The 12,983-nt window shown below is 46.0% G+C and overlaps 1 protein-coding gene across 5 annotated transcripts in view; it reads right to left on the reverse strand.

Moving 5' to 3' along the window:
* ARHGAP23 (Rho GTPase activating protein 23) overlaps positions 1–12,983 on the reverse strand; it is a 172,554-nt gene that overhangs the window by 14,566 nt on the left and 145,005 nt on the right. For all 5 annotated transcript variants that reach the window (XM_081837570.1, XM_081837568.1, XM_081837569.1 and 2 more), the window contains 7 exons: positions 11,924–12,042; positions 9,823–9,978; positions 9,138–9,216; positions 7,632–7,705; positions 5,273–5,362; positions 3,314–3,439; positions 1,095–1,136 (listed from right to left, as the gene is read on the reverse strand). In XM_081837570.1, the coding sequence (XP_081693696.1) occupies positions 1,095–1,136; positions 3,314–3,439; positions 5,273–5,362; positions 7,632–7,705; positions 9,138–9,216; positions 9,823–9,978; positions 11,924–12,042 (686 nt within the window). The remainder of the gene's footprint in view (positions 1–1,094; positions 1,137–3,313; positions 3,440–5,272; positions 5,363–7,631; positions 7,706–9,137; positions 9,217–9,822; positions 9,979–11,923; positions 12,043–12,983) is intronic.

Consider the following 12,983-nt stretch of genomic DNA (forward strand, 5'->3'; position numbering starts at 1 on the left):
AACCACTCCTCCCATCTCATAATGTTCCATAGAAGAGTAAAGCTGAAAAGCTGAAAAGATAAAAGATTATCTCATTTGACCTTGGGCCAAACAGGGAAGACCAGCCACTCAGCAGTACACCACAGTTCAAGCCTAAGAAACCTAGACTACAGTTTTAAAATAGTTGCCTTGGTTGCCAGTTCGCTAATGGACACAATTCAAAGTACTCACATTCATGTTTACAGCTCTAAAGGACTTAGGCCCTAAATATCCGAAAGAGCACTTCCTTTCCTACAGCCTCCCTCCTGTGCTAAGAGTGGCAGAGGAGCCCCTTCTATACCTCCACCACCCTCATACATTTGGGGCAGGGGGTAGCGGCCTGGGAGAGAGCAGTTAGTAACTGTATGCTCATCACCTCTAGAAATCAAGATATACACGCACACATGCATATAAACATATAATTCCAAAAGCCAGCGACACCTGTCTGGCAGAAGCAACAGGGGGCCAAAAGAAGTGCCATGTGTACACCTTGGTAAGCAAAACCTCTTTCGTACGTTCTTTCAGCGTTCTTAAAAAGACTGCCTGCCTCCTGTCTTTCCTGCATAAACAGATCTGCGAGCAGCATGAATCCTGAGATCATCCAATGAAAGAAAATGGTGGGAGATTCCAGACAGACAAAAAGAAGTATTTTTTTCCAACCAGCTCCTTATTAAAACTATCAAATTCATGGGCAAAAGATGCAGCGACGACAGCTCTGAAGGGGAGGGGACAACTTTAAGGAGGGCAAGGCTATCAACAGCTACCAGTCACACTATGGTTCCTTACTATATCCAGTATCACAGGTGTTGTGTCTCTGAGGACCAGTTGTTGGGAAAGGGCTATTGCCTTCCTGTCCTGCTAGTGGGTTTCCTCACAGGCATCTGGTTTGCCCCAAAATAAAGCTTAGGCTCTTTTACCGCAACAACACCCTAGCTGCAGGGCTGTCCTTTCTGACCACCAACAGGAATCAGCAGAAAGACTGTCTACAGAGCATGGCTGGGAAAGGGCTGTGCTGACACCCTGCATTCCCCTGCAGTCTCAGGTACAGGCATCCTCCTCCTTTCCAAGTGACTCACCTTCTCACCTTTATCCTCCTTGTCGCTGAAAAACCAGTCTGACTGTGGAAGGGAAAAGGCAGAGGAGAGGAATCAAAGCAGAGTCGAGTTGCTAACATTAACCAGTCAAAGCCAACATCATATTAAGACTCGCAAGTTTAAAGGTGGGCTGGGGGGACTTGTTGCTCTTCAGGTGTTATGGGACTACACCTGTCCCATCTCTCCTGACCATTGGGCCAGGCTGGTTTGGGCAGATGAAGGCTGGAATCCAAGAGGCTGCCTGCCCTAGATTTAAAGGGGTGTCGTGGCAGGTTCTTCACCCATGAAATGTGAACACGGACTCTTCCTGGCTTTTCACTTCACAAGACAGACGTACGTTCTGTGAAGCTGGGCACTGGGTTAGCTAGTCATCAGAATTCCTCCTTCCTCACTATGCTTTTGGAGGGCTTCCCACCTACTGCAAATAATAATTTCTAACTGTTGTATGTATATTTAGCCAGTTGTATGTTCCTTCGCCCTCTCTGTTGCTACTATTATTTTAAAAAATCACAACACAGGAACATTTCTGTGTATTGGCTTTTCACTGGCTTCAAAGAACCAGGAAGGATATATTTGAATTTTTAATTTGATCCCCCCCCCAAAATACAGGTTATTTTTCCATACATACACCACAACATGCAACAGTGCATGCCTGTAAAACACATTATGGTTAAGTGATCCACACGTTAGCGTAAACCTTTGGAATTGATATTTGGTTTTCTGGAGAATTTCTGAATGAAATAAAGCTCCACCATTCTCCCACAACTGTTTCTTTATGCTTTGTGCCAGTCTTAATGTGTAATTTTCCCCTGTGAGGGCAATACACCATGCTTTCCTGTATCAAGCATTTGAGTTTGCACCTTTACAGTCCTTCCAGAATGTGGCTTCAAGGAAGGGATTTATTTGTGACAGCCTAGCCATTAGTCCACTGGCTATTATTTTCCCTAAACCCAGCTCATGCTTCAAACTTGCAGAACCATTCTCCTCTCCCTTACCAGCCCTCTATCCCTGTAGAGCAGGAAAAGACACATCTGGTTTGAAATCAGTGAGGGTGCTTCTGAAGCAACCACAATGCTTTATAAATGCTGCAGGGAAGAGAAGCCCTCCTGATGGGACTACAACTCCCATCAACCCTATGCCTGCTGAGCAGCAGGTAGCAAGAACAGTGAAAGTACTTCTTGCCACGGGATCACATTCACCCAGTGCTATATCAGCTGCACTGGCTCCCGGTGGAGTACAGGTTCAGGTTCAAGGTGCTGGTTTTAACCTTTAAAGCCCTATATGGCCTAGGACCCTCATACCTACGTGACTGCCTCTCCTGGTATGTCCCACGGAGGACCTTATGGTCTTCAAATAAAAACATCTTGGAGATCCCGGGCCACAGGGAGGTTAGGCTGGCCTCGACCAGAGCCAGGGCTTTTTCGGCCGTGGCCCCGATCTGGTGGAACACTCTGTCACGAGACTAGGGCCCTGTGGGACTTGACATCTTTCCGCAGGGCCTGCAAGATGGAGCTGTTCCACCAGGCCTTTGGCCAAGGCACAGTCTGACGCCCTCCTTTGGTAATCCTCACAGAACTCTAGCCCAATGGTTGCCATTAATTTGAGTTTGAATTGATTTTAGAATGAATTGATTTTAGAATGCATTTCAATTAATTGATTGTGATTTTATGTAAACTGTGTTACTTTTATTGTTGTTAGCCGCTCTGAGCCTGGCTTCGGCTGGGGAGGGCGGGATATAAATAAATTATTATTATTATTATTATTATTATTATTATTATTATCCACAACTGATTCACTGGTCAAGAACCAGTTCAGAGTAACGGCAATAGACTTAGCTGCGATTATAGAAAATACTGGAACAAGAAGAGACCAGTAGTGTCTACTGCTGATTTAACGCATGAGATATTCCTTATATCTTGTGAAAGTTCTTCTTATATGGTTATGCTAACGTACCTCAATAAATTGAGAAATGCTCACATATATCTACAGTGACGGGAGCAAATGCAAAACGCAGCAACCACTTCAGGAACTAATAACGGATTGAAAATTTTTTGCATTCATTTATTTGCAAGAAGATATCCAGATGACTTTTAAAAAGCAATTAAGTGGTGGTCATCCCACATCCAGGAGGCAGAGCCTGTCTTCTCCTGGTTGCCCTCCAGCCCCTGCTATGCCCCTGCAGGCACCTCCATGCCCCTTACGTGCTGTATGAGGGTCTCCACGATTTTGTAGCGGTCAGGCATGTGTGTCACCATGTCGGTCATGTTGTCCTCCGACGTTCTAACAAGGGTGGGACCAAACACCAGAGCAAGATTCCGGGGCTCCATCTGCAATGCAAGCCATTGTTGTTTTTAGGCTTAAAAAAAAAGAGAAAAAAGACTATTCTGGCATTTGACTGCAAGGCGGCAAAGGAAGCTACAAGACTGTTTCCCGCAAACATCTCAGCTTTCAGTCTGCATTAGTTGTTATAGTTATATAAACACCTGCACTGTACACAAGACACTTTGCTGTTGCTTGTGAAATTCTGTAAACAGGTCTTTGGCCCCAAGGAGCTTGCAAGCTAACTGTGCAATCCGAGAATTGTCTTTTGGGAAGTTTGGGGCTTGGACTACTGCAATGCGCTCTACGTGGGGCTACCTTTGAAGGTGACCCGGAAACTGCAATTAATCCAGAATGCGGCAGCTAGACTGGTGACTGGGAGTGGCCGCCGGGACCACATAACACCGGTTCTGAGAGATCTGCATTGGCTCCCAGTACGTTTCCGAGCACGATTCAAAGTGTTGGTGCTGACCTTTAAAGCCCTAAACGGCCTCGGTCCTGTATACCTGAAGGAGCGTCTCCACCCCCATCGTTCAGCCCGGACACTGAGATCCAGCGCCGAGGGCCTTCTGGCGGTTCCCTCATTGCGAGAAGTGAGGCTACAGGGAACCAGACAGAGGGCCTTCTCGGTAGTGGCGCCCGCCCTGTGGAACGCCCTCCCGTCAGATGTCAAAGAGATAAAGAATTACCTGACGTTCAGAAGACATCTTAAGGCAGCCCTGTTCAGGGATGTTTTTAATATGTAATGCTGTATTGTTTTTAATACTGATTGGGAGCCGCCCAGAGTGGCTGGGGAAACTCAGCCAGATGGGCGGGGTATAAATAATAAATTATTATTATTATTATTATTACTTCTAGGTAAGTGACTAGGATTGTGGTGGAAGTTATGAAGACGGTAGAGATGGATACTTAACTTAGATGGCTTTAAAAGGGGCTTAGACAGAAGGCCCATTTCCAACAAAGGAGGAATGGCAGATGAAGTTGATGGGAGTATGCAGAAATGGTGAGTTTAACTAGCAGAGTAAGAGACCAGGAAGAAAGAGTCTTTAAGGAAGACTGGAAATGGTTTGTAGGATATTTGGGGGGGGGGGGAATCATTGTAAACAAATCAAACCATTAGCAGGGTTATACTAAATTCAGCCGTATAAAATAAACTGAGATGGAAAAAAAAGAAAAAGACAGAATATGGAATACTTAGAATATGCAGCCGCAAAGGAAAGGGGGGAAGGGAAGTCGATGTTAAATGTATAAATGGTGGCATTTGGGTGAATGTGGAATCCTTGCAAAATTGAAAATTATAAATAAAATTACAAAAAGATAAAAAATAAATAAAAGGGGCTTAGACAAATCCACAGAAGATAAGACTATCGACATCTTACAGTCACAATGGCTAACTCTAGGATCAGTCACCCTGCCTCTGAACATACCTCTCATTTCTGGGAAATGAGAGCAGAATGGGGCTGCTGCCCTCCTGTCCCCCCAGCAGGCTTTCCACAGTCATCTGGCTGGCCGGTGTGGGGACAAAACACTGGACTTTGGTCTGACCTATTACACTGCTTACGAGGCACTGAGATCAAACCACCGCTTAGCCTAAGGCTGCTTCCAGATGAAGCATATATACTGAGAAACTGTCCTGATTTGCTTTCACATAACTTGCACAGAGGCTATATAATGTCTCTGTCATGGGGTTGGTGGGGCTTTGTTTTCTGGGAGCAGAGTTGTTGTGGAAGAGTGTTGCTTACCCATGGCTTGTGCTATTCGTTGCACCTATCTAGATCTTCTTCCACATGAAGAAGCTACCATATCATACTGCGTATTTCTTTCGGTTCGGCAAACATTACCTTGTTCTTCTCGGAATGATCAGCAATTGTCTTCAGGTGTCCCACCAGAAACTTCAGGGTCTCGTAATAATGGCCTGGCAAGTCCCGGATCTGAGGAACAGATGGAACAAAAACAGCAGCCACCAATTAGAGCTTGGGACATCCGTGAAAGATGGACAATTCCTCCAATCCCTCTCTTCTTCCAGATTTCTCCAAAAATTTTGGTGAAATGAATTTGGCACTCAAACTGCAGGGATACAGAAGCTTCTGAATTTAGGAAGACACAGAAACCTGTGAAACTCAAAAGCTTACCATCACCTACATCAACTAAAGTTTGACGCTAAAAGATATAGCTGTACCTGCTCTATAAGTTATGCTCAGGAATTCACCTATGTGGAGGCTTAAAGTGTGTGCGTGGACAGGTAATCCTTGCCCAAGACCTTCCAGTTCACTATAACTGCACCATCTGAATTTGCCGGCATGTGATTGAATTGCCCGTGAAATCAGCAACAGCTTAGCTATGGTGTTGTAGTGCTCACGACTGCAAAAGAACCCAGATTTAGGGAATGGAGATAACTCAGCATGAGACACTTAATCTCAAGTTCGTAAGTTTGAGCCCCATGTTGAGCAAAAGATTCCTGCACCGCAGGAATGGACTAGATTGACCCTTGTGGTCCCTTCCAACTCTACAGTTCTCTGATTCTACGTGCAGCAAAAGAGTAAGTTACAAGCATGAATGGGGCTCGTTACAGGATTTGTCAATATGGAGTTAATTACATCTTACACTTTCCCTATGTACTTATTTCTTACATGTTTTTCCCTCTTCACTGGTTCAAGGTTAATTATTTTACATAGTCAGCATGCAAATATAAGGCTCATTCAGCCAGTCCTCCCCGCCCACCCCCCTTTAGTCCTCCGTAATTGGCATTAAGAGGCTTTTGGTTTGTACTCAGGACTATATAAGCTGCCTGTGGCCTTTGTTTTAGAGGTTACTTTAGCAGACATCATGAAGAATTGCCTTTAGGGTTAAGAAAGTATTTTTTTAAAAAAACAAACCTTTAAGAGCGATTCTGTTGGTTGGTTTTATGAAATGTAAAATGGGGCAAGAGAACGCTTAAGATTATAAAGGGAGGATTTTTAAAATTGTTTAAACAATTTTTTTTATTGTTTAAAACTATGTTTAAATAATGAACTTCCTATGCCAAGGGATGAAGTGTGTTTGGAGAGGAGTGCTACATAATTTGCTCTGCTTTGTGTAATAAAATCGGTGTTCTTAAAGAGAGAAATCATTTTTGCATACTGGTTTTTCCAGAATTAAGAATAATTTCGTGCTTCACTGTTGACTTGGATGCCATTCAATGTGTTAAAGACATAAGTGTTTTTATAACTGGCTTGGCAGTTAAGTAAATTGTCTGTTTTATAGATGCTCTTGGAGTATCCTCTGACTTGAAATTTGCTGGGTGTTAACATGTTACATTTAAGGCTTCCTCTTTTCTCCATTCCCATGCTGGCAATTTCTCTCTCTCCCTGCCGCATCCAGCTTTCTACCTAGAGACCCAACACATAACTGCTGTAGAGAACATGCTTTAACCCGTCTGTTATCCACACCAATATTAAGTTTTTAATTTCAGCTGAAGACTGACTCATGCCGCCACCACTTTAGCATAACTGGAACACAGGAAGTGGTTTCATATTGAGTCAGACCACTGAGCTGCCTAGCTCAGTATAGTCTACATTAGGGTTGGTGAACCCAGAGTGGCAAGTCTCCTCTCACCCCCCAGCACTGCAGTGGGTGTGAAAACGCTGCCTCTTGAACTTCAGGTATCATTCCTTGAACACCATGAAGGGGCATGAAATCTCCTGCCATCCGCCATCACAAAGTGATAGGGGCTTGTGTATGAGAGAGAAAGAATACCTATGTATGGCTGCATAACTGTATAGCGGGGGGTGGGCAGTGTCATATGTCTGTATATATGTGGTTAGTTTGAGTGCAGGTTTGTTTGCTGTATGTGTTGTAAGTGTGCATGTGCTCTATGTGTGATAAGTGTGTGTGCATGCGTAAGTGTGCATTGGTCACCTCTGCCACTAGCAACCAGATCTTAGAGGTCTGACCAACTTTCCATGAAGCCCTTGAGCCTCCCCAGATCTACATCAATTGGCCAGTGCTCTCCAAGGACTCGGTTAGAGGTCCTTCCCAAGGTCTACCTGGAAATGCCAGGGACCTGCGGCACGGATGATCTACCACTGAGCTACAACCTGCCCTCTCAAAAGCTTTGTTACAACAAGGCGGAGAGGAAATGTGTTTGTGTTTCCCCCACTGCATTGCAAAGAAAAAAGCATCCACTCACAGAGGACAACTTCCCCTCCCCAAATTGCGTACCAGTTTGCGCAAGGTCTTCATCCTTTCGCTGGCATCTTCAATCCGGTTGGCTTCAATAAAGTCATTGTACTTATCTTGTAAAAAAAGAAGAAATTCATCTGTGATTGTTAGGCACTGTCTGCTCAGAGGAAATGGGAGTCCCGCGCAAGGTGATAAGGTGGCAGGTTACCTGGGCAGACCAATGGCACTGAGTGCAAGACCTCTGACCCTGATCTCAATTCCCAGGTAGGCCTCTATGAGAGCAAGCACTCCTTAAAGTAACCTGCTCCAAAGCTGCTCCAAAGCATTTTGAATCGAGTCTGAAAGCAAACAGGAAGCCCAAAGGAGTCTCAAGGCTCCCAAAGGAGATCAAAGCCTGGAGTTATATGCTCTGATCTGAGAATGCCTGACAAAGGTCTGGCCGCTACATTGCTGAACAACTGAAACTTCTGGACAGTCTTCAAAAGCAACCCCACATATAGTGCATTACAATAATCTAGTCTGGCTGGAAGGGAAAACCAAGAACACATAGCTGCCCCTCTGCTTAGAGGAAAAATTAATTTAGAGGCTTGCAATGGGTTGATCTGAGCAGGGGGACTACAGCTCCCATAATCCCTAGCTAGCAGGAACAGTGGTCAGGCATGATGGGAAACAGCTGGAGACCCAAGTTTGGGAAGCCCTGTTCTACAGCAACCGGTCCATCTGGCTCAGCATCATCTACAGTGACTGGCAGCAGCTCTCCCAGACTTTGCACAGGAGCCTCTCCCAGCCCTACCTGGAGATGCTGAGGATTGAGCCTGGGGCCTTCTGCACACAAGGCAGGTGTCCTGCCACTGAACTGGCAGTGCGAAGATGGAGAGCTCCATCCCTCCTCCAACAGCTTTCTGCCTCATCTCTTCCTCTGCTGGCTCCTGCTCACTCGGCCTGCCTGCAAACCCTTGTCACCTAAACCTACCAGGTGACCACTCAAATGCGCTCCTGCTCCTGCATGATAGGGGTTTTGCGGGACGGCTGACTTGATGGCTTTTTCCTTCCACTGTTAGGGACAACCCTGCTCATTTAAAGGCAAGTGTTTTGCTCATGATGGAAAAGAAATAGGGGCAAGCTTAAGGCACTGAAGACCAGAAAGAGCACTGTTGGGGAAATACCTCCCTTCCAAAACCCTGAAATTAATTCAAAAGGCCTTCCTGGGAGCTTTGCTATTATATAGTCACTTGCCCAGCCAGAGGCCCCAGTCCTTTCTCTGGGTACTTAAGCTCCTCTTTCCTCTCTCGCAATCCATGTCTGCCCCTGCACTGCTAAAACCAATTTCATTTGCTGAAAGAGGGGAGTGCCTAGGTTTAGACCCAGAAGGCAGACCCAAAGTCAGACCTTCCCACCCACATCCAATGCACCAAAAATGTGGCCCACCCCACAATCCCAACCATCCGAGCATTTTGCCTTTCCACTTGCCCATCCATACGAGAGAGAAAATGTAGACTTACACTATCTTAAATGCTAAGGGTGTCTCAAGCCAGAGTCACTCACCATCTGTAAACAGTGGTTCTGGGAGTTTCCGGAAGAACGACTTCAAGAGACTGCTGATGACGTTCAAGTCTTGCCACCTCTGGCCATACAGGGAGAGAGAAAGAAGTAATTTTAAAGTTTGGGATGTTTCAAAACCACACTTCTAATCTCACCAAGAGACCAGATCCCAGAAGAACAAGAGAAACATCAACACTATCGTAAATCGTGTAGCCACACTGGCAAGAAATGGCCAAGGGACAACCTTTGATTTCCACCAGTGATTTATTTGTCTCCAGAAAACAGGTGATTTATCAGAAAAAGGATGCTGTACTCATTACATTATAACACTAGGTGGCAGAGGGGGTGGGTGGGGAGAGGCAAGCTTGCCAAAGTACAGGTAGTGGTTTCATGGCTGAGGCATGATTTGACTCGGAGAGTTCCTGATTTTTTAGCTTAGTTTCTTTGCTTCTACGAGTCAGAAGCCCAAACGAGGCTTGTGAACTGGCCCAGCGTTCAGTGTGCAACAGGTACAGCCTTCTGCAAATATGCGTGGGCACTGCCTATAGTACAGCTAAGTGGCAGCTAGGTGGCAGCAGTATACTATATGCTGAGTTTTCAACAGTAGCGAAGATGGGAAACAGAGAGACTGACAGGAGGCAGAGAGACTGGCAGGAGCCAGGGAGGGGCAGAGTGGTCCTGCTCTCACCTCTTCCTGCAGATTGATTTCTGCAGACCCTTTGTTGAGCTGCTCCTGGAGGCTGGAGACCACAGCGTTGTTCCCAGGGACCCGGTAGATGCCCATGTATTCCAAGCCTTTGTCTTCCACCACCTTGCAGCAGGCTTCCACAATCAGGGGGACTTTCTGCAGAAAGTGAAGTGCAGAGGTGAGGCTGGCGGCAGTCTCAGAAACCTTCACAAGTCAAAGGCTTGAGTGCTGTGTGGCGGCGGCAATTAAAAGCTGCAGAAGCAAATGGGCTGGTGCCAGACAAGGTGCCACACCCGGTCTAAAGGGCCTTAAATAGCTGGCCAGTCCCCAAACATGCACATGACCAATACATATCCCCTGCAAGGATGTCATATTAATTTCTGGAACGTCAAATTTTGCCTGCAGCCAAATCCATATAGTCTGAACTTCAATTTATTTCTGGCGACTGTCGGAATATGGACATCAACAACTTGGGCACAGCGTTTTAACTGGGCATGAGATGCGAGAGTAAGTCCCTACACTTCCGAAAACACAGGATTGGCATGTATCACAATTAAGCCGAGATGCTCCTCTAAGCAGCATGTTGCACATTCCCTGAACAGGAATGTGTTGTATTGCTTTACTTATTTAGTACATTTATATCCCACTTTTAGGGGCAGGTGAAGCTCATCAACCTGGGAAGGTAGCTAATCTAGGAGAAGGAAAACCTCTGCTGCCTTGTGAGATATCTTCGGGAGAAGAAAAGGCTAAGAAGTAAACCCTACACTAGCCTTTCTCAACCTGTGGGTCCCCAAATGTTGTTGAACTACAACTCCCATCACCCCTAGCTAACAAGGCCAGAGCTCAGGGATGATGGGAGTTGTAGTCCAACAACATCTGGGGACCCACAGGTTGAGAACCACTGCCCTACACAAATCTGGAGTGGAGTCCCTAAGGTGCTTGGGTGGTGCCTTGTACGCCTCCTTCCAGCAACTCCTGCAGCCAAACAGGTACCAAACATATTGCAGTGCTTTCCTTTGGAGAACTGTGAGGCTGAGAGGGGAGTCTTGTTGTCTGGGCAGCCCAGGACCTCCATACACACTGCCCAGGCTTGCACCCCAGGAAGGTCACTTCGGTGCTGCTAATGCAGAGTTTTGACTTCACCCCCAGAGGTGCACTCCATTTTCTCTCAAGACAGACAGATGCCAGCAACATATCTCACCTTTTCTCAAGGTTACCTTCAGACCAACCTGTGAGGTAGGTTAGATTGAGAGACAGTAACAGTATGCCCAAGGTCACCCAGTGAGCCTCATGGCTGAGTGGAGAACAGCACCCCAGTCTTCCAGGCTTTAGTCTGACACTCTACCAACTGCACCGCACTGGCATTTAGCATCCAGCCCCCTCAACTGGAACTCTGTAGATCAGAGACTGTCAACCTGGTCCCACTAGTAGTTGTTTCAGGATTCTAGGTGGGCGGTAGGGGGTTCTACGGCACAAGCTGAATCCTCCTTCCACCGAGCACTGGTGGGCGGTAAGGAAATTTTACCATCAAGAAAGATGCATTAGTGGTGATAGGTATAAAAAGGTTGACTACCCCTGCTGTAGACCATGTCTGGGAAATCATTCTCTTTCCACCAGGCTAATAGGTCTCAACTTCCCCCTCACTTTCAACTCTACACAACACACCTTTTTCCATTGCATGTGGTGACTCCACTTGCATGCTTGAAGGTACTTGCTATCTAAAGCAAACACACAATTGTCTGTGACTAGGCTGCAAGCAGGAAGAGCACAAAGGCAGCTTGGAATGACAGGTTATTATTGGGGAAGGTAGCCTACCAGAGATTTTAACTGGGTTTTAGCCCTTGGGAAAGCTCAAGGTGCTTCCTCTCTAATATTTACTTAGCTAACAAAATGCATATTCTTCTTAATTGTAGCAGCACATCTTTGTGTCTGGACAGGCTTTCCTAAACAAAAATGTTTTAAGGGTGCAGTGACAAGTCCAGCACCTGCCTGGCTTCAACAGGCAGGGAGTTCCAAAGTGTAGGTGGTGCAGCATGAAAAGATGGGTTTCTTACAATTTAATGCACTAGGTTCGCACATGCAGGGAAATGCAAGAGCCTACCTTGTTGTCAGGGGCAGGTTGGCAGTCTTCTAGTCTCACGCCAAAGGCCCTTGGAGCAGGCTTCTTGTTTTTCTTCATTATGTTGATACCCCAAGGAGCTTTCTGGTGGGCACTGTCATCTGGGCAGGGGGAAAGAATAACAAAAGCAAGTTCACTGGCTGAGCAACATAACAGGCCAAAATCAGACGAAAAATTATCACCCAGTAGCCTGCCTAAAGCAGTGATGGGGGTACCACAGGTCTGCAGGCATAATCAGGCCCATCAGTCCTCCTCCTCATTTGGCCCAACAGACCATTTTATCCACCTGCCATACATCTGAGCATCAGGTGTGCTGCAGGTAAAGATGACAAAAGTGACAAAAGTGGGGGTTTGCAAGCACCACTGATCAGCTGATAACTGGTGCCTACAAAGCCACACCTTTGTCAGCATGGTTTGATTTCAAATAACGCCAGCATATGAAAATGGGTGGTTGTGATGTCATTGTCAGGTGGGTTACCCTTCCTTCCTTCCTTTCCTCACATTAAAAAATGATAATTGTGCACATGAAAAGCTAGCCTGACAGTGACACGCCTGGCTAATGGAGACACACACAAATAACTTCCAGGTAGGGAACTGAGGCAGAAGACAACTAGAAAATTTAAATAATTTTGTACAGAGCCATTTACAGTCGTACCTCAGAAGTCAAACGGATTCCGTTCCGGAAGTCCATTCGACTTCCAAAACGTTTGGAAACCAAAGTGTAGCTTCCGATTGGCTGCAGGAACCTCCTGCAGTCAATCAGAAGCTGTGGAACCCGCACCGGATGTTTGGATTCCAAAGAAATTTGCAAACCACAACACTCACTTCTGGGTTTGTGGCGTTTGGGGGCCAAAACATTCGACTCACAAGGTGTTCGACTTCTGAGGTATGACTGTATATTGATGGCACTTAAATACAGCGGTACCTTGGTTTACAACCATAATCCGTTCTGGAGGTCTGTTTGTAAACCAAAACAGGTTGTAACCCAAGGCGCACTTTCGCCAATGGGGCCTCCCACAAAAATTTGTTCGTAATACAAAAA

This window comes from Podarcis erhardii (genome assembly GCF_964252035.2).
Source record: "Podarcis erhardii genome assembly, chromosome: 13".
Taxonomy (NCBI): domain Eukaryota; kingdom Metazoa; phylum Chordata; class Lepidosauria; order Squamata; family Lacertidae; genus Podarcis; species Podarcis erhardii.